The sequence below is a fragment of the Microtus ochrogaster genome, chromosome 8 (genome assembly GCF_000317375.1).
Source record: "Microtus ochrogaster isolate Prairie Vole_2 chromosome 8, MicOch1.0, whole genome shotgun sequence".
Taxonomy (NCBI): Eukaryota; Metazoa; Chordata; class Mammalia; order Rodentia; family Cricetidae; genus Microtus; species Microtus ochrogaster.
In genome coordinates, this window is record NC_022015.1 from 15,656,253 (window position 1) to 15,678,153 (window position 21,901).

The 21,901-nt window shown below is 46.1% G+C and overlaps 1 protein-coding gene across 1 annotated transcript in view; it reads left to right on the forward strand.

Moving 5' to 3' along the window:
* Dnah3 (dynein axonemal heavy chain 3) overlaps positions 1 to 21,901 on the forward strand; it is a 162,490-nt gene that overhangs the window by 129,933 nt on the left and 10,656 nt on the right. Inside the window, exons 51-55 of the mRNA XM_026781152.1 lie at positions 1,026 to 1,224; positions 4,648 to 6,789; positions 14,286 to 14,511; positions 18,330 to 18,574; positions 20,733 to 20,849. Coding sequence (XP_026636953.1) covers positions 1,026 to 1,224; positions 4,648 to 6,789; positions 14,286 to 14,511; positions 18,330 to 18,574; positions 20,733 to 20,849 — 2,929 coding nt within the window. The remainder of the gene's footprint in view (positions 1 to 1,025; positions 1,225 to 4,647; positions 6,790 to 14,285; positions 14,512 to 18,329; positions 18,575 to 20,732; positions 20,850 to 21,901) is intronic.

Consider the following 21,901-nt stretch of genomic DNA (forward strand, 5'->3'; position numbering starts at 1 on the left):
GACCTCCTGTCTCTCCTGCCTCATTTCTTCCCTTAGTTTACCCTAAGCCTGAGCCCCGTCTCTCAGCCCATCCTGACCAATGGATGGGAAGCTACCTCCTATCTCTGGGGAATTTGTTAAAAAAACACTGATTAATTTTTTGAAGACACAAATTGTAGGTTTAAAATGAAAGTGGTGGATACAGAGTAGACGTGCTAACAAGGTCATAGCCATCAAAAAAATAACCAAAGTGTCAGGGATGTAGCTCAGCATCCATCTGATTGAATATCCTAGATATGTTCAATTTGAATACTCAGGAAGGAATCTTTTTTTTAAAAAAAAAAAAAGCAAGAAGAATAAAATCTCCTGGGGCTGCCGTAAAGCCAGGTACAGGAACACTCATGACACTCCAAGGACATACGAGAAAAAGGAGGCAGAAGGATTCCCAGAAGTCCAGGGGCAGAAAACTATAGGAGACTTTGCTCAAACAAGGTGGAAAATGAGAATTACCCCAAAGATTGTCCATTGACCTCCACATACAGCTGGTGGTATGTGTGCATACCCACAGATGTGAGTGTGCAAACACACTCACACACACACACACACACCACAAATCCTTTTTTAGGAATTAGATCCTAGGTGCTAAGTAGAGCCCAATAGGGAGAATTAATTCTAGAATTCTAGTGCTGTATAGTATAGGAAGCTAACCATAGTTAACACAATTTTTATATATTTCACAATACCTAGAAGAATAAAACTTCTCTCATCACATAAATATAATATTTGTAAAGATTTGAAATAAATATTTATTGTCCCAATTTGAGCAATGCCTAATTGTTTTTTAATGAGCCAGGTAGGTTCTCAAATGTTCAGGGTAAGAGGCCAGGCACCAGCTCCTTCTGTTGGCACTGAAGATCAGGCCTTCAAGAACAGAACTCCCAGGAGAAGGCCCTGACTCTTATGGGCACCTGGTCACAGAAACCTTTCTGCCTTCCCCTGTGGCCCAGGCACTGATCACCCATTCTTTTTGTCCCTATTCTCCACAGAATGAATGTGAGGGGGACCTGGCTGAGGCCATGCCAGCACTGGAGGCTGCACTCGCTGCCCTTGACACCCTGAACCCGGCTGACATCACCTTGGTGAAGTCCATGCAGAATCCACCAGGCCCTGTCAAGCTGGTTATGGAGAGCATTTGTGTCATGAAGGGGCTGAAGCCAGAGAGAAAGCCAGATCCCAGCGGCTCTGGTAACCACTCCCACCCCAAGCCATCCTGCGCTGGACCCCTTGGGTTTTAGAGGACTTTGGATGTCTCAGCATGTGCATATATGTTCAAAGATCTTAGTGATGCTTCATGTGTGTACATGGGTGTATGCATATGCATGTATGAGTGTGTGTATGTGTGTGTGTGTGTGTGTGTATGAGTGTAAGCCAGAGGTTGACACTGGGTGTCTTTGAGACAGGATCTCACTGAACCTAGTGCTTACCAATTCAGTTAGACTGGCAGGCCTGGAAACTCCAGGAATCCTCCTGTCTATATCTGCTTCCCCAGCTGTATGTGGGACTACAGGTGTGTACTTCCATACCTGGCTTTTTACATGGGTGTTGGATCCCCCTGCTTGTGCAGCAAGCATCTTGCTGATTGAGCCATATCTCCAGCCCCTTTGTTAATGTTTCCTGACCAGTCTTTAACCACTCAGTCTGTTGAGAAAATGCAGCTATCTGTGTGTGGGAATGAGCTTCATCAAGGCAAAATGCAAAAATGGAGGTCAGGTGCTGCAGATATGCAAGTGATCACATCCAAGAGAAAGTAGGAAACTGACAGAATGAGAAACAGAACACATACAGAAAGGGTGGAGGGAGGAGAGAGGAGAAATAGGGACCCAGGCATCATTAAGACATGGTCACTCTTGCACGTTCCTATACACACACACTGAATTGTCAAACTTGTGGCCACAAGGGAAAGAAGTGAGAAGGAATGAGGAAAGAGGCAGGAAACAGCAGGGGAGGGAAAGGGAGAGGAAGGAGATGAAGGAAAGGAAGAGGTGGGGATGTAGAAAGGTAAGAGGTATCATGAGGAAAAAAAGAAACAGAAAACTTAAGGCAAAAATGCTGAGGGTGAGAGAGAAATGAAAATCAAGAAACAGAGTCATACACGTGGCCACAGAGACACAGAAAGAAAGTGAGTAAAAGAAGGGAGACAGTGGGAAGAACACACACACACACACACACACGTGGTTGGAGTAGAGAAGAAGCAGTAATTGGAAATGGAGAGCTAGAGACAGGAACAAAAGGGCACAGAGACAGAAAAATTGAGTGAAAAGAATAACAAAGGGATGGAGGAGAGAAACTGAGGGACAGACATGATGGCCAGGCTCACGTCTCTAATCCCAGCACTGCACTGAGGAGTACTGGGAGTTTGAGGCCAGCCTGGGCTACATAATGAGACTTTCTCAAAAGAGAGCAAGGAGCTTCTGATTTAGGACTTTATGTCACAACTAGTGCCTTAAAACTGCCCACGAACTTTCCCTTCAAGGTCCCTGTCCCGGAGGAACCCTGCTAGGCTGTGTTCCTTCTGAAATGCTAGAAACCCTTAGCCCCTCCTTTGACGGCTTCTGGGCCCTGCTTCCCTTTGTTTGTCATTCCTTCTCATCTGGCTGGCTTGGGGTGGCAGCTGCTTGGAGAAGATACAGATGACGAGAAACAGTGAAGCAGGAGTGGACTCGCGTGTGTGCTAATGTGCACACGGCGTGCAAATGCACTCACCTTTATATGCACTTGTGAAAGCCAGGGGCCAGCTCACCGTATTTCCCTCCACTGCTTTCACCTTATTCTTTTCAAACCAGGTCTCTCACTGAACCTGGAGCTTGATGACTAGGCTGGGCTCGTCATTGAGCTCCCAGAATCTCCTTGTCTCCACATTCCCAGCATCAGGATGCCTGGCACCTGCTGTCGTGCCTAGAATTTACATGAGTGCAAGGATCCAAACTCTCACCTTTCTGTGTATGCAGCAGCACTTTACCCACCGGACAGTCTCCCCAGCATCCGAAGCCGACTCTAGAGCGGCCTTTAGGGCTGCTTCTGGGGTACAGAGTCACAGTGGGAGCCCGAGGGATGCTGAAACCCACGTCCCAGTTCTAAAGACATGTATTTCATCAGTCTGAGGTATAACCTGAACCCAAGTATTTTTCAAAGTTCTCCTGGTGCTTCTAAGGTATATAGGTTGGGTTGAAACCCAATGAGATAGAACACGTCCAGGTTATGAATGCCAGTTCTTACCGTGGGACTCCAATTATCAGCGCAGAAACCACCATTAAACTATGTATATTATTCACCAAGCCCTTGGAACCTAGTGAAAATAATGCAGTGGAACAAAAGAGCACCCGAGTTGGCTTTGAATGCCTTGACTTTCAATGGAGCAGATGATTTTTCAGAATGCAAACCAAGTCCTCCATAGAAAATACTGGGATGGTTGCTGGGCTTATACTTAGGGATGGATATATTATACTCCATACTATGTCTCAAACATGGTTCTTGTTGTGAGCCACAGCTTGGGATGTGTCATAAACCAAAGAAGTTCTCAATTTTTTCCCAATATGTCAGCTAATGGAGAACAATCTCCGGGTAGGATTAAAAATCACTAATTAGCTGTTGGCTGGGAGGGCATTTAGGAGAATAGGGCCTGTTGTTGTTTTGTTTATTTTTTTTTCTGAGCAGGCTATAGGTGGTGAGCAAGCTCCTTCTCCAAGACTACTACCTCACTTAGCCATACTGTCTATTGCAGGAGAGCTATGTTTCGTCCAACCTGCCTCCCAAACTTGGAAATTAATGTAGGCCCATAGGAAGTCCTTCAGTATATGTGTTGTTTTTATTGGTTAATGAATAAAGAATCTGCATTGGCCTGTGATAGGACAGAATAGAGCTAGGTGGGGAAAACTAAACTGAATGCTGGGAGAAAGAAGGCGGAGTGAAGGAACACAATGGAGCTGCCAAAGGAGAAAGATGCAAGCCGCCAGCCAGAACCTTGCCAGTAGGCCACGAGCCTTGTGGTAAAATATAAAAATAGAAATGGGTTAAATTAAGATGTAAAAAGCTAGAGCTAGTAGGCCAATACTTTATTTAGTTAATATAGTGTCTGTGTGATTATTTCGGGCCTGAGCAGCCGGAAACAAACAAGCAGCCTCTTACTACATACACCCATGGGCATGGCTTCTGTGGTCCCTTCTAGTGATGAAGGAATCAGAAGTGACATTTATCCAGGTCTTATCTCAGCACCCATAAGCTGAGGCACAAACAAATCCAAGGCCAGCCTGAGCTTGCATCTTAGGACTCTGTCCACAGATAGATGATAGTAGGTAGATAGATAGATAGATAGATAGATAGATAGATAGATAGATAGATAGATAGATAGATAGATAGATAGATAAAGTCTGTTCTATCTCAGAGGGTTTGTGGAAAAGAACTTGAGTTCATGGAGGAACTGAAGGAAACTCTTTCAAGACCCAAGTCCATGGAACAAAGTATAGATGAGAAAGATAAGATTTCCTGGGTCTCCCTGACAAGGAGCTTAGAATCCCTCCTGACTCCCCCTGCATTTAAGTAGCAGCTTCTGTAGAATTTTACATCCCAACCAAAATGTCTCATTATATCCCTGTTTCCTTTGCTGAACAGGTAAGATGATAGAAGATTACTGGGGGGTGTCAAGAAAGATCCTTGGTGATCTAAAGTTCTTGGAAAGTCTTAAGACATATGACAAAGACAACATCCCTTCCGTCATCATGAAGCGAATCCGGGAAAGGTTCATTGATCACCCTGATTTCCAGCCAGCTGTCATTAAAAATGTTTCATCTGCCTGTGAGGGCCTGTGCAAGTGGGTGAGGGCCATGGAAGTCTATGACCGAGTGGCCAAGGTGGTGGCTCCAAAAAGGGAGCGACTGAAGGAGGCTGAAGGGAAGTTGGAGATACAGATGCAGAAACTGAACCAGAAACGGGCGGAACTGAAGCTGGTGATAGACAGACTCCAGGCCCTGAATGACGACTTTGAAGAAATGAACGTCAAGAAAAAGGTACTGGAGGGAAATATTGAGATCTGCTCCCAGAAGCTGATCAGGGCGGAGAAGCTGATCAGTGGTCTTGGTGGAGAGAAGGACAGATGGACAGAAGCGGCTCGCCAGCTGGGGATCCGCTATGATAACCTGACGGGGGACGTGTTGCTGTCCTCAGGGACTGTGGCTTACCTGGGTGCCTTCACCGTGGATTATCGGGCTCAGTGCCAGAAGGAATGGTTGGATTGCTGTAAGGATAAAGTCATTCCCGGCTCCACTGACTTCAGCCTCAGCCACACCTTAGGGGATCCCATAAAAATCCGTGCCTGGCAGATAGCCGGGCTTCCTGTTGACTCCTTCTCTGTTGACAACGGCATCATCGTGTCCAACTCCAGACGCTGGCCCTTGATGATTGACCCTCAGGGACAGGCCAATAAGTGGGTGAAAAACATGGAAAAAACAAACAAGCTGTCTGTCATCAAGTTATCTGACACCAACTACGTGAGGGCCCTGGAAAACGCCCTTCAGTTCGGCACCCCTGTCTTACTGGAGAACGTTGGGGAAGAGCTCGATGCCTTCATCGAGCCCATCTTGCTCAAGGCAACATTCAAACAACAAGGGGTTGAGTACATGAGACTAGGGGAGAATATCATCGAATACTCGAGGGATTTTAAGTTCTACATCACCACCCGTCTGAGGAATCCGCATTATCTCCCTGAAATCGCCGTGAAAGTCTGTCTCCTCAACTTCATGATCACACCCTTGGGGCTCCAAGATCAACTCCTTGGCATTGTGGCTGCCAAGGAGAAGCCAGAACTAGAAGAAAAAAAGAACAAGTTGATTTTAGAAAGTGCTGAGAACAAGAAGCAACTAAAGGAGATCGAAGATAAGATTCTAGAGGTCCTCTCCCTGTCCGAGGGCAACATCCTGGAAGACGAGACGGCCATCAAGGTTCTGTCCTCTTCCAAAGTGCTGTCAGAGGAAATCTCTGAGAAGCAGAAAATAGCCTCTGTGACAGAAACACAAATCGATGAGACTCGGATGGGCTACAAGCCTGTGGCTCTTCACTCTGCCACCATCTTCTTCTGTATCTCCGACCTGGCCCACATCGAGCCTATGTACCAGTACTCTCTGACATGGTTCATCAACCTCTACGTGCAGTCCCTAGCCAACAGCACCAAGAGCGAGGAGCTGGACCTGCGCATCGAGTACATCATTGAACATTTCACCCTGAGTATCTACAACAACGTGTGCCGCTCCCTGTTTGAGAAGGACAAGCTGCTTTTCTCCCTCCTCCTGACCATTGGCCTCTTGAAGGAAAAAAAGGCAATCAACGAGGAGATTTGGTACTTCCTTCTAACTGGAGGTGTGGCCCTGGATAACCCCTACCCCAACCCAGCTTCTGAATGGTTATCTGAGAAGTCCTGGGGTGAGATTGTTCGAGCCTCCTCCTTACCGAGACTGAAAGGTCTGATGGAAGATGTGGAACACAATATCAAAGAATGGAAGCAAATCTATGACTCAGCCTGGCCCCACGAGGAGATTCTCCCTTCGCCTTGGAAGTTCCTTCAAACCCTGGAAAAGATGGTGATCCTAAGATGTTTGCGGCCTGACAAGATGGTCCCAGCCATACAGGACTTCATTTGTGAAACCATGGGAAAGGTGTTCATTGAAGCCCCGACCTTTGATCTCCAGGGATCCTACAACGATTCCAGTTGTTGTGCACCACTGATTTTCGTACTGTCTCCAGGAGCAGACCCAATGGCAGGTAAGGACGGAGTAGTGTATAAAAATACTGAACTCCCACACTGTGCTGGTTGACAGCAGGTGTCTCAAAGCTAGTGGGCCTTGAGTTGAAAGACAACCATCTGAGATGTTCCTCCCTATACCCACTCTCTTCTTTAAGGCTGGCCTTAATAAACTAATAAGGTTCCTGACTTAGGTCCCCAAGTACTGGGGTTTCAGACGTATGCCACAAACCTGGCTCAAGCAAAGCGTTTGACTGAATCAGGCAAGTGAAAACTTCATTTCCCTCTTAAGGAAAACCGCCCTTGTCAGCACCCAGGAATCATGACATCTGGGAACCCAAATCCACAAGATTATCTGATTTTTCAAAAGAATCCAGGGATGGAAAACTTGACCATTTTTAAACATTGATGATTCTTTTAAATTTTCCTTAAAATACAAGGGTAAGCTGTGGAAATCACTCGGTGGGTAACACACTTGCCATGCGCCGAACCTCTTGTAAGCATGAACAGTCCATTGTGTGCCTGTAACTCCATGCGCCTATGAAGAGGTGGAAGACAGAGATGGGAGAATGTTCAGAGGCTAACAGGCCACCTAGACGAGTAGACGAGAATAAACCGGTGAGCATGAGGCCCTGTCTAAAACAAGGGAGGAGGGTGAACCTCTGGCTTCTCTGTGCACACACACACAGAGAAAAAGAGAGAGAGAGAGACAGAGACAGAGAGAGACAGAGACAGAGAGAGAGACAGATAGACAGACAGTTTTTTTTAATATGATAAGGGCCAAGCTCAGAATTACATTAGCTCTGAATGTATCTTCATCTTGAACTATTTTCTCTATTGTATCTTTAATTTAAAGAATAAATAACACCGAGTACAGTTTTTTAAAATCAGCAAGTTATGTGATCAACAGAGATAGGATTTTGCTTCCTCCAGGCACGTTTAACAAGGTCTGGAGGCATTTTTCTGGTTACAGCTAAGATGCGGGATGCTGCATCTTCAAGAAAGAGACCAAGGATGCTGCTCGCTGTACAGTGTACAGGGCATTTCTTACAACAGAAGGTGGTACGGCGTAGGATGTCAATCATGCTGAGGTTCCAGAAGCTTGGTGTGGAGTCTAAGGCCCATCTTTCTGCTTGACCTCCCCAGAGAGAACCCCTCTTTGTAGCTCAATATTTCTCTCCAGAAACAGTTTGTCCGAGTGAACGGCCTCTTAGGGCTGCTCACATGAACTGAACTGCTTTCTCTTCTGGCAGATTTTCACACTCTTCTTTTCTTTGTTGCCAAATGAAGAGATAGTACAAAGGATGCAAGTGGCAAAATAGATGTTTTCTGTGTTTGCTGGGGAGTTTGACATGTGCTCTTGACAAGGAAAAACTTAGCACCCTCAAGCCCGGGAGAAATACAGAGGAGGGAGCTGAAGTGAAGTGGCTACAGGTTCCTGTGTGGACCAAACATGTTAGGAACAACACAACCCCTTTCTAGCATCTTTGTCTTCATCACCTAAGTCTGGTTTTCTTTTCTTCTTTCTCTTTCTTTCTTTTTTACTTTTTATTTTTTGAGAACTTTATACAATGTGTCCTGATCATCTCCATTCCTCTTGGATCCTACCCACCATCTCTGTGTCCTCTTTCTTTTGTAAATAAACCCAAGTTTAACTTGCATTCCCCATATACTCTTGGGTGTGTGGCCTTCCACTGAAGAGTGATTGACTACCACCAGCTATACTCTTAGAGAAAACTGACTCTTTCTTTCCCAGACACTCTAAGTTGCCAGTAGCTCCTCCACTGTGGGTGAGACTGCACACCTACCTCCACTCTCCATGCTGAGATTTGATCTGGCTTGAGCTTGCAGAGTTCTTGCATGGGCCATTATAACTGTTGGGAGCTCATGTATGCCACTGCCCTGCTATGTCTAGAAAGGACGATTTCCTTGTGGCCATCTACCACCTCTGGCTCTTATAATCTTTCTGACCCCGCTTCCAAAATGGTCCCTGACCCTTAAATGGAGGAGATATGATGTAGATGCTCCATTTAGGGGTGAGTATTCTACAGTCTTTCATTCTCTGCTCCTTGACTAGTTGTCTCTGTTTCAATCACCATCTACTTCAGAAGGAAGCTTCTCTGATGAGAGTTGAGAGATGTAGTAATCTATGGGTGTAATGATAAGTCATTAAGAGTCAGTTTAATACTATGTTCAGAAAAATAATTATATTGGGTTCTCCCTTAGGACCCATGATCTTTTCATAGCCATCAGGTATGATGCAAGGTATAGGTTTCATTTGTGGAGTGGAACTCAAATCTGGTTTTTAAAAAGTGATTGGTTACTCCCATGATGTTTTGTCACTGTTGAACCAGTGGGCTTGCCTTGTCTGGCCAGGTTTTATTGAAGTTTGCAAGATTCACAGTTGGCTAAGATTATTATTACTAACCATTACCACCACCTCAGGTATTACAGATAGTGCCTTCCAGTACTATTGAAGGTAGCCAGTAGGAAAGAAGCTTCCAGGTAAGTACTAGCTTGCTTTTTTCCATGGTCTATAACTCAAGCATGTGGTGGTTTGAGCACTAGGGTCTTGATGTCAATTGGAGGGTAACCAATTGCATTGGCAGCCTTCAGTGTTTGGGGGTCTGTGGATCTGGCCAACAGCTCCAAAAGAAGTAATCCATTCCTGGTACTATTTATTTGTTAGCCTGTGGTGTCCAGTAGGCTAGCATATAAATCCATTATAGGATGACTCCAACTAATTCAATCGTTATGTGTCAATTGTTATAAAGAGAACTAGTAAAACCGAGAGAACGAAGCAGAGAAATAAGGCAAAGGTCTAAGGTCTGATGATGGTAGCAGTGCTGGGTGAGGCTGGTGGGTGATGTTCTGCAAGTAGAGGGCAGGCTGGTAGTGCCTGCTGTTGTTGGTATTGGGGGTAGAGTGATGACGGCTCAACAGTTAAGAGCATTTACTGTTCTTACAGAGGACATGGGTTTGGTTCTCAGCACTGACGAAGTGGCTCATAGCCATCCATACTTCAATTCTGGAGATCTGATGTCTTCTTCTGAAGACTTTAGATAGGAGGCACACATGTGGAACATATACATACATGCAGGCAAAACACTTCTGTGCATAATATTTATGTATGTACTGTTGGAGGGCCAGGAATGATCATATGAGCTATCTGTGGGCCAGGCATGACCAGAGAAGCCAGCTCTCCAAACCTCCACCTCTCCCCTTATAAAGTTTCCTTCATCCTTTCATCTCATGGAATGGCTCTCAATTTTGGTTGCCCTTGAGTTACATGGAGAGCGTTAAGAAAAATTTTGGTGTAAGCTCGGCTAATTAGGTAAACCTATTTAGGGTGAAATCCAGGCATTCTGTTTTATAAAGCTTTTGGGTAATTTCATGACTTTAGACTTCAGCAGCTTTAAGAAGCATTCCCAGCATCCACTGTTGCATTAGGCGATGTTTTCATTCTTTCCTTCCCTCCGCCTTCATTAGCTGAGACTCTTCTTTCGAGAAGGATTCCCTTCTGTCAGCTCTCTGGTTTACTCTGAATGTGGCTTATATGCGGCAAGCAAAACAGATGCTCCAATCCTTGTGTTCTTTTACCAGCAGTCTGGATATTGAGTAGGCCCCCTGCCAGCCTCCGAAGAGAACAGTGGATTAGGAAGGATTGTGGGGTCTTTTCGGTGCCATTGTGAATATCTAGAGTGTAACTGGGTATCTCAGAGGCGGTGGTGTTCACCTCCACTGCCGTCATGGTTCTTTTTCTAAGTTGTTTTGTTCTGTCTGATGCTCAGATTCTCTCTATGGCTTCTGGGAGTTCCTCCATGCCTGCCTACTTTTCCCATAAGGCAAACAGATCTTGATCCCCCTTGCCTTCTGGAACTCCCACCCATTCTAGACACATCTGGAATATTTTCAGTCTTGGACCTGGAAACATTTTATTTTAGATGGAGTCTCTGGCCCAGGGTGACCTCAAGCTCATTCTACAGCCCAGACTGAATGCTTATTCTGCCTCAGCTGTCCCAGTGCTGGGATTGCATGCATACACCATCATGCATGCTCATTCTGTCCCAGCTGCTGGGATTGTAGGCATGCACCACCACACCTGGCTTGAGGATCCATTCTTGAAGGAACCCCAGATCTTTCAGCAGGCAGTGGTATGCAGGGACCATCAGTCTGAGTGTCAGCAGTTCTCGTGACTCCTGAGAACCACTGCCACCACCTTACTGTCCACTCCTTTCGTAGGTTGTACCTAGTGCGAGAAACAACGCTTCATAATATAGATACTGGAGGTTCAGGGTAGCAAAATAAAAATATTTACTTTTGTTTCTGGAGAAGCCAAGCATCAGCCTGAACAAAATGGAAAAAAAAGTGGTGGGCTTTTCTATTCCTCATATTTCCCTGACCCCTCAATTCCTCATCGAGTACTTCAGGGAAGCATGGTTTCCCCCACTTATCTAGTATTGGTACCGCCTCAAATTCCTATCCTTCTGGGTCTTGAAATGCGCCCTTCTCTTTCCCGATACATCAGTTCAGTCATCTTGCAGATGCTCTGTGATTTTTCCACCCTAACATAAACTAAAATGAACCCAGGCAGGCAGGTGCCAGCTGTGGCTACACAAGTACCACGGGCCTAGAACCTTCTGCTTATCGGTGGCTCAGTGTTGAACTCCTATGCTGAAAATTGACCGTGACTATTTATGTCTTATCCCAGTCCACTCTATCAATCAAAGCTTTCTCTCAAAATGACTATAGTTTCTATTTCTAAAAGTTCTATTTGATTTTTGTTTGTTCGATTGGTTTGGGATTTGTATATTTGTTTGTTTGTTTGTTTGTTTGTTTGACCGGCCTGGAATTCAGTATGTTGACTAGGCTAGCCTCTAACACAGAGATCTGCCTACCTCTGCTTTCCCAGAACTGGGATTAAAGGTGTACACCGCCGTGCCCAACCTTATAGTTCCATTTGTTTTGTTCCAAATTTGTACATTATTTAAAATAGAATTCTGAATTTCATTCTGGTTAATATGCCATCTTTATTATTTTCAGATGTATTTCTTCCATGGGAGTTTCCTAACACTACTTGCTCTCTAAGGCTGGGTAACAAAAGTACAATGAACTGATGGGTTAACAATAAACCTAGTTTCTTACAGTTATATAGGCTCCAAGTCCGAGACCAAGGCATTTGAGGTGATTTCTTTCCAGGTTTTTCTCTTTGGATCATTGATGTTCTTATAAATTGTTTTTGTTTGTTATTTATTTTTTTCTCTGAGTAATAGGACTGGTTGTCCTGGAACTCTCTTTGTAGACCAGGCTGGCCTCCGAGATCCACCTGCCTCTGCCTCCTCCTGAGTGCTAGGATTAAGGGCGTGCACCACCATGCCCAGTGTCTGCTTTTATTTTAATTTATTTAAGATGGTATTTGCTTGCTTTTTAATATTTATTTTATGTGTGTTGATTTTTTGCCAGCATGCATGGCTGTGTACCACATGTGTGCAGTGCCTATGCCTGAGAAGGCTAAAAGAGAGGACATGGGATCCCCTGGAACTGGAGTTACAAATAGTTGTGGGCTGCCATGTGGATGCTGGGAATTGAACCTGGATCCTCTAGAAGAGCAGTCAATGCTCTTAACTGCTGAAACATTCTCTCTGGGCCTCTGCTTGTTAATTTTTAAGGTAGAGTATTTCCAGCCCAGGCTGCCTTAGCACTCACTATGTAACCCAGACTAGCCCTAAATCTAGGAAACTTCTGCCTCAGCCTTCAGACTATTGGGGCTACAGGCATGTGTAGCAATTCTTAGTTCCCTTTGGCTTATTGATGCCCATCCTCTGTGTTCACATGGTTTTCCCTCTGTGCAGCCATGCCTCCTCCCCTCTGCTCTCATACACTTCTTAGAAGGACATCGGTCAGTCATATTGGATTAATAATTAAAGATATTGTTGTAACCTAGTCGCCTCTAGCAAGACCTACCTCCAGTCAGAGTCACACTGTGAGAAACTGAGGTTGGCACTTCAGTGTATGAGTCAAGGGAGCACCATTGGCCCACTTCAGAGACCATAGCTAACCCTTGGAACATTAATTCTGGTTGTTCTGTGTTTTGACTATCCCTTATTATGATAGACGATAGACTTCGTAGTGTGGCTTATACTTTTATAGTAAATTATCCATAACCAAATTTATGTCACTTGGTGGAATCCTCATTGAGTTTTAAGAGTGTCCCCAAAATAGGTGGCCCCACCTTTCACCACAGGTGTGGAAGAACTATCCCTATGGTGTGGGCCTAGGAGAGATGGCTCTGCTCCTTGTCTAAGGGGTGGTCCCAGTGGTTCAGACCAACCAGCTCAGCCACCACCCAGCCCCACATCCTGGGCCTTGGGTTGGCCCACCCTAACGTCTGTCCCATCCATGCCCTGATGGAATGTGTGAAGGGACTGGTCTGTGGAACAATAACCACAGCATCGCCAGACTCAGCATTGCAACTGGAGGTCTGAGAGGAGTTTCGGTGAGGGTCCAGTGACGATGGTGTGCCGGAGGCCTTGAACCACACCAGTGACTCATTACAATGAACATTTTGTGGGTGGGGCAGACTGGACAAAAGGGGACACTGTGTGACACACTGCAGCACCCCATGCCACTAGGATGAATGAAGAGGGGCTGGAAAGATGGAGGAGGGAGGTTGAGGTTTTTTTGTTTTGATCTTTTTTTAAATTAAATTGGGGGGTCATACTGCAGGGGTGAGGGACGGGGATGGAGGGACTGGGAGGTGAACAGGATTGGAGTGCATGATGTGAACCTTCCAAAGAGTCAATTTAAAAAAAAAAAAGTTTTTTTGTTTTTTGTTTTTTTTTTAAATGTATTGTTCCCCCCACCCCAAACAGAACAAGTCTGCACATGCAGATCCTGGTGCTCCAGGGATTTAATTTATGTGAAAATTCTCAGCTAGGAACTCCCCAGCTAGAGACTCCTGTGAATTCACATCCCTCATCTCCATGCGGGAGGAGCCTGGTGTTCTGATTCTCACTGAAGATCTATTCGCTTTTTCACTCCAGCTTTGGTTCAATAGCGCCCATGATTTTTGACCTTTTTAGCCTGAAGTCACAGCCCAAAGAGGATCTTAACTTTATATGTAAGTCTTAGTTCCAGCTTCCTGTCCCTTAAGGGTGCAAAGCCAGAGCCAGGCATCATGGGGCATATTTGTCATCTCAGCACTTGGGAGGCCGAGGGAGAAGGATCAGCGGTTTGAGTTATCCAGGACTACATAGCAGGAAACACTGAATATTGAGAGTTATACATAGTCTGTGTGTTTAGAGAAAATGCCAAACAGGAGCCATTTGCTGCTCCTTTCACAGGCCCCCCAGATATCTCAAGTTCCAACAAGAGAGATACTGACAGATCAGTTAACAGAGGCTAATGAGTTTATTTCTGTACCCAAAATGTCAATGCATCCCTCCTTCTGCATCATAGCTATTAATCTGCTCTTAGCTGTCTCTTCTTTCAAAATCATCTTTCTTCCTGGCCTCAGGTCTGCTGAAGTTTGCAGATGATGTTGGCATGGGAGGTACCAAAACACAGACCATCTCCCTTGGCCAAGGCCAAGGCCCTATTGCTTCCAAAATGATCCACAAAGCCATCCAAAACGGGACCTGGGTGGTCCTTCAGAACTGCCACCTGGCGACAAGTTGGATGCCTACACTGGAGAAGATCTGTGAGGAGGTTATCACCCCTGAAAACACCAACTCGGAATTCAGGTGAGAGGCCGCCCTGTCTGGGCAAGGCTCTGGGACCCAGCTCAAGCACGAGACAGCATTCTGGCAGCTGGCCATAAAAAGAGGGAAGGGACAATCCTGCCCTGGAGAAACTCCTTAGCTAGCAGAGACAGCTCACAGGAGAATCATTCTTCTTTGCTTTTCTGTTGCTGTGGCAAACACCATGACCCAAACCAGCTTGGACAAGAGAGCTTTATTTCGGCTTACACTTCCAGGTAACAGTCTGCCATAGAGAGAAGCCAGGACAGGCGCTCTAGGCAGGAAACTCAAGGCAGGAAATGAAACAGTAACTGTGGAGGGGCATTGCTTACTGGCTGACTCTCTCCGGCTCCTGCTTAGCCAGCTTTGCTATACATCCTAGGTGCCCCCACTCCCCCCGCCAGAAACAGCCCTCAGTGGAACTGGGTGCTTCCACATCAATCACCAATTAAGACAATCTCTTACAGACATAACCAGAGGCCAGTCTGCTTGATGCAATTCTTCCTTGGGGTTCAGCCTTGCCAGATCTCAAGGTTAGGTCAAATTACCAGTAAAAACTGAGTAGCCCACCATGTCGTACATAACTGAACAAGAACCACAGGGCACAGAAAGTGAGCGGGAATGTTGGGACAGGTATGAAGGACCAATGACTGTCTGGGATTTTGTAACATGGATAATATTTCTCCAACAAGGACATTCCAGTCAGAAGGAACAGCATTTCTGAAAGTGAAGTTAGCCTATGACTGTGGGAGATATGGGGCAGGAAGTGGTTAGAGAACTTGATGCAGATGTCTATGCAGGTAGACTGACTGTCATAAAGATTCTGGGGTTTTATTTCTTTATTTTAGTAGGATTTAGTAACAATTGGGATTTAGTAACATTTGTTATTACGTACCACTGGAGTTTGTTTTGGTACAGAAACCTAAATAGATCAAAACAGAGCATGACTTCAGATGTTAAAAATGCTTTTGTTCAGGGATGTCCATCATCACAAGATGTTTAGGTCAGACTGGGCTGTGCCAGGACAGGGCCTGGACCAGAGATAGAAGAGCCACCTTTTTTCCTTCTACTTAATTCTGAATTTCCTCTTGGGACTTTACAGCCATCAAGGGGCCTGGATCCTAGGGGTAGGAAAATTCAAACCAAGGCGGGAGACAAAGGGGAATCCAAGGTGCTTAAGAGGTCTTAGCATACCCTACTCTAGAGCCAACCTGATGTTCCCTGGTAGGTTCCAGGCCAGACCAAGCCAAGTGTTTCAAAGACAGTAAGCCAGATGTATGTGTCCAGAAGGAAGGTGACCACATAGCCTTGTCAAGTCCCCAACAAAGGCTTGTCTTCGGCCTGGAACACAAGACTCACGCCCACCTCTGTTCTACACGTGTTCACCCGCAGCTGCTCTACCAGGGGAGCCCATGAAATGCCTGGGCCATGGAAGCTGCAAGGCAAAGGCCACTGGGCAGGCCGTGGGGGTGTTGCAGCCAAGAATCACCTGGTGTGAATTCCACACCAGCCAGAACTACACAGCGAGACCCTGTCCCAAAACAAACAGAAAAGAATTATATGACGTGGTACCCTCCAAAGGAATTTCCCCTGTTGGGTAGGATGTACCCTGAAGACCTCAACCTTCTATGGGGCTCAGCTGGGATCCCTGTGTTTGAATTCATGGGCTTTCAGGAGTTAAAGGAGGGCAGATGTCTTCCACAGGAGTACTTCCAGTTTGGGGGGAGGGGAGACCACAGTCACCAGAGAATTCCCTACTTCACCGAGAAGTTCTGAACAAGCTCCAGCCATCTGGCCTCTCCCCCTCCAACAACAGCTACAGGGGCGGGAGCAGTGAAAAGGTCACAGAGAACCACCCCATAGCCCCCTGGGCTCCTGCAGATGGTGAGAACATGTTTTCACTCCAACCGGTTCTCCCTAGAATGCTTAACTTGGAACTCTTCAGACCAGGACAAAACTCTTGAGCTAGCTGTGTGACACAGACATCAATCACCCATTAGAGTTGAGACCTAGCAGGTAATCCCTGGAGACTCCAGCAATCCCACAGGGGCCAGAATGGGGGAGCAGCATGATCTTGGAGGCTGAAAGAAGAGGCCAGAATGAGTCCAACCATCACTGTTGAGAGGACTGTGAAGACTCACTTTTGGGGCGGTGGGGGGACCTTGTGATCCAGGCACCAACATGTGAGAGCCTTGCAGTCAACATTGTTCAGTAGAAGAGATGGTTTTATATATAAAGGCAGGAATTCCTGTGACGTTCCTCACAGGACCGCTGCAGAGGAAGAATGGTCTGGGTAGCCAGAAGAGGGACACCTGACATCTAGCCAGTGATCACCTGGAGGTCCCACATGCTGTGTGTAGCCCCAGACTCACTGGCAGAGAGTCCCTCACACAGTACTCTGTGACCAGCAGCAGACAGATTACCAGGTGTCCTGACAAGTTCATACACCAGTGCTTCTCAACTTCCCCAATGCTGTGACCCTTTAATACAGTTTCTCATGTTGTGGTGTCCCCCCCAACCATAAAAATATGTCATTGCTGCTTCATAACTGGAATTTTGTTACTGTTGGGAATCATAATGTAAATATTTGATATGCAGGGTATCTGATATATCTGATTTGTGACCCTCAGAGGGGTTGAGACCCACAGATTGAGAATATCTGTTATATACAGAGGGCCAATCAGGCTTAGCAATGAGATTCCCAAGAAGACGTGTCCTCAGTGATGGGCTCGGCACAGAGACACAAAACTGTAGGTAGTGACCCAGCTGGGATTGTCTATGGATTCAAGGGTAGAAAAATTGGCACAGGCCTGGAGGCAGAGTTTTATACTTGGTGTGAACTGTTTTCAGTCATGTTTGCAATGTCATTGGCTTTCTCTGCCTCACACCAGCAAACTTTCTGCATGTGCCCCTGCTGCCCAACCCACGTAGAGAGCAGAGTGCTTCCTGTGGGAGTGTGGGGCCCAACCCAGGACCACAGAAACTGGACAGAAGGCACGGAGCCAACCCAGGCTCAGGGTCACCTCTTAGAATGCCCACCACCTCCTCCTGGCACGGACACCTGCTTCTGCACTGAGGTCCTGAGGGCCCATAGCTCAGACCCAGACCCAGTGTCCTGTCACAGAACCAGCTCCTCCACCAATCACACTGGCCTGTGAGCCTCCACTCTCAGGCAGCTTCCCAGAGCATGCTACCTGCACAATGTTAGGCAAGTCACTCCTATGCCTGGGCCTTGGGGCCCATACTCAATCGCCAGATGAGACGTAGCAAGACTGTTTCTTACACAATTATTGTTGCTGAAAATACTACTTGTCTGGCATCGCTGCCTGCTCCTCTGATCTGTATTTCTGGACTTCATGGAGTTCTCGTCAAATGGAAATAGCAAGCAGTCGCATTCATAGATCGAACCAGACAGGCTTGACACTCACTTTCAAATCAGGCAGGTTTGTCTTATTCCAGACCAGGGAATGAGATTGGCTTGTGAGCTAAATCCAGCCTGTTGCATTTCTGGTATGGCTTGCCCTCTAATTTTTTAATATCAGAAAAAAAACCTAAAAAATAATATTTCATGACACATGAAAATGATATGAAAATCAAATCTTGTCCATACACCAAGTTTTATTGAAAAATATTCATAAATATTCATATGTTATCTGTGTCTCAGTTATTTGGGCAGGCATTATGTAAGCCCACCAAGTCTAAACTATTTTTCATTCTGTCATTTATGATGATGGTTAATAATGGTAGCTGTTATTTTTGCCACTATTTATCAGCGTAACTTATGGCATTACTCTGAGCAGCCGGGTCTTTTTTCGTTCCAGACTCTGGCTCACCAGCTATCCATCGGAGAAGTTTCCCGTCAGCATTCTTCAGAATGGAATCAAAATGACCAACGAGCCCCCAAAAGGGCTCAGGGCCAACCTTCTCCGCTCCTACCTCAATGACCCGGTCTCAGACCCCGTATTCTTTCAAAGCTGCACAAAGCCAGTGATATGGCAGAAACTATTGTTTGGACTTTGCTTCTTCCACGCTATTGTCCAAGAGAGGCGGAACTACGGAGCCCTAGGTGAGACATGACTGCACGTCCAGGTGACCTGGAGATAGAACACAGGTGAAATCTACAGGTTTGCACTGAGATGGTGTGGCCAGAAAGATAATTCCCATGCTCTGGGAATGACCAAGCAAATATTTATGCTAAGTATGAATTGTTGTTTGTCTGGGATTAAATTTTCATATAATACCCTTCTTTTTCCTCTCTAAATCTGGGAACCTCATAATCAAGTCAAAGCAAAAAAATAAAGTGATACTGGGGGATGGGAGCAAGGACCTGAGTTCGGTCCCAGCGTCTACATAAACAGCTGGCATGGGGGCATGCATCTGTAGTCTCAGTGCTGTGGAGGTTGACTGTGTGATCTGGGCTTGCTGCACAGCTCGCTGAGGGAGCCCCAGGTTCCAGTAAGAACCCTATCTCAAAATAAATAAAGTGGATGGCATCTGAGGAGTAACGTCCAAGGTTGATCTCTTGCCTCTATATGCGTACACAAACACAAACATGCACCAAGGTGAAATTTCAAAATTAGGGGACCTCCAAATAGTGAAGCAGATAATGAACGGAACATATTTATTTTAGGCATAATAACCATTCTCTGGAGAATTGTCACCAAGGAACCTACAGCATTTGAGTTAATTGCCTACATGTGCATAGTTATGAAATCAGGAATACACCTGGGCACTTGCCTGTATTTAAAAGACTGTAATGCATTTATTTACCAATGGAAACTAACCAATGAGTAACTAAATAACCTTGCTAGTTAAACTATCAAACTGCTGTCTTTCTGTCTTCCCTGGTGGATGACCTGCCTCACCGATGGGCTGCTTTGACCTTGTTCCTTTGGAAGGACCCTCTGCGGGGACTCCTAGCAATTCTTTAGGTCAATCCAGAGGGAAATTGCCCTCAGCGTGGTTCTTTCTGGTTATTCCTTTCCCTTCCTTCTTTTTTAAAGAACTAATTTCTGAAGCTAGTATACACAGTAATTAATGGGTCTCATTATGGCATCTCCATACACGAACCTTATGTTTTGTTCTCGTTCATCTCCCTCCCCCACTGCCCCACCCACTCCTCTGGATCCTCTGGGTGATTTCCCTCCTCCAAACCAGGTAGCCCCACAGCCCTGTGACTGCCCATTGAGAGTGAAAGAGAGGGGACAGCCCCGGGCCTGCCTTTCATGCATCATCTCCTCCTACCCTATCCTTCCCTTCCTACCCCTACTTCGCCCTCCCCCTCCAACCTCTATCCTCCCTCTTCCACCTCTCTCCTTCCTACCCTGCCCTCCCCTTCCTACCCCATCCTCCCCCTCCCACCTGTATTCTCCCCTCCCACCCCATCCTCCTCCTCACATCAGAACTTCAGAAATCTATGCAACAATTTGTCTCCAAGCCAACTATCCCATTGTGCTTTCCTCAGCATATGAGTTTTATTAAGTTGCATTCTTAATTTGAATATGATTGTTTCAGAGGGAATTACATTTTTTTTTGCAAGGGGCTGAAGAAATGGTTCAATGTTTGATAGCATTTGTTCCTTTTGCACAGAACCCAGCATTGATTCCTATCACCCTCACAATGGATCACAAATCTGTAACTCCAGTTCCAGGGGATCCAATGCCTCTAGAACTCTGACCTCTGCAGGCACCAGGCACATACATGGTGCACAGACATACGTGCAGGCAAAACACTCACAAACATGAAATAAAAATTTTTAAAAATACCCTGTGAAATCGTTAACCCACAAGTTCGGTGTCGCTTTCTGGAAGACTGGCCCTACAGCTCTTCCAGGAGTGTGGGAAGGAGCCTCCCGAGCAGCTCCACCTGCTTCCCAGCCATCGCTCCTGCTCAGCTATGCTGTCCATGTTGGTCTTGGGGCCCCGCGCTCTCCCAGTCTTCCAGGCAGGCTGAGTAAATCCTATCTCACAGACTCCAGGACATTAACATCTTCCTTCACGAATGGGGAGACCCATAAGGAAGCTGATTCTAGAATGGATGCTTTCTCCGGCAGAATGGCTGCCATGTTGGTAATAAATCAAGGCAAATAGTCGGCTAGGTGCTAAATACTCAGGGCTGAAAGAGGCCCTTGATCCGTAGTGATGCTTACCTTACCTGTTCAGTTTCTGAGTGGAAATTAAGAGCTCTCAGCGCTGAAGTCTGTAATTCTTCTCTGCCTCTCGCAGGTTGGAACATCCCCTATGAATTCAACGAATCTGACTTGAGGATTAGCATGCGGCAGATCCAGATGTTTCTCAATGATTACAAGGAGGTGCCCTTTGAAGCACTGACCTACCTGACAGGTATTTACGGACAGAGCTTTGCTGCCCTTATCTTCTCGTACCATCTTCCACGCTCTTGCTCTTCAGCTCCTACCCTCCATCAGTCACTCCTCCCTCGTTCATTCAAAAAATACCGATCTTCTGCTAATGCCTCTTGTCATGTGGGACACCATAAAAAACAAAGCCAGAATTAAGATACAGGCTTCCACGGCCAGGTGGCTTAGTCTGAGATGACAGAAAATGTAAACAAACAAATGACAATGCAGTGTTAAGTATGCTAACAGAAACACGCATGGGCTGAAGAGATAGCCTGGTCCATCAAGTGTTTGTTTCACACATAAAAAGTTTGGCACTTTGGTATGTGCTTGGGATCCCAGTGCCAGAGAGGCAGAGACAGACAGATGGCTAGAGTTTGCTAGCCAGCAGCCTGGGGTAAATGGCAAATACCAGGCCAGCGAGAAGGTGGGCAGTGCCTGAGCAGGCATGATACCCGAGGCTGACCTCTGACCTCCACGCATATAGGCACATACATGCCCATGTAAAAGAAAGAGGGCTGAATAGGGGCTGCTCTTCCACAGTTCTGTAGAGGGCTCGAACGCTCACAGATAAGCACTGGAGAAACCAGGAATGGTAATCAGGTAGGGTTGTCTCCTCCATGGAGGGAATCCATCCTCAGTGGAGGGAATGCATGCTGTTTCCCAGCAGAAAGCTAGGAGCAGATGTTGCTAATGACCTGGTGACCTCTGCTGTCTGTAGAGTCAGGCCTCACTCAGCTCCCCAGGAATGTTTATCCCAGACTCTCCCTCCCTAGACCTACTTATAGTTGGAACCACCTGCAGTGTGTTCCAAATGAACTTTGCTGAAGGTCTGGGGATGTTCATAAAGAGCTGAAGCAGTCCAAAAGCTCACAGTGAAGATGCTCTTGTAGGGCTCACCTTACTCAGTACGAGTTTCCTTTAACTATCTGTCTGTGGCTCTTCCAACTTAGGCTGTTTACATTCCCCTTTAACTTCATTCTAATTTTCCTTTCCTGAGATGGATGAGCTTGGAAATGAGCCCACCTTTCTGGGTAC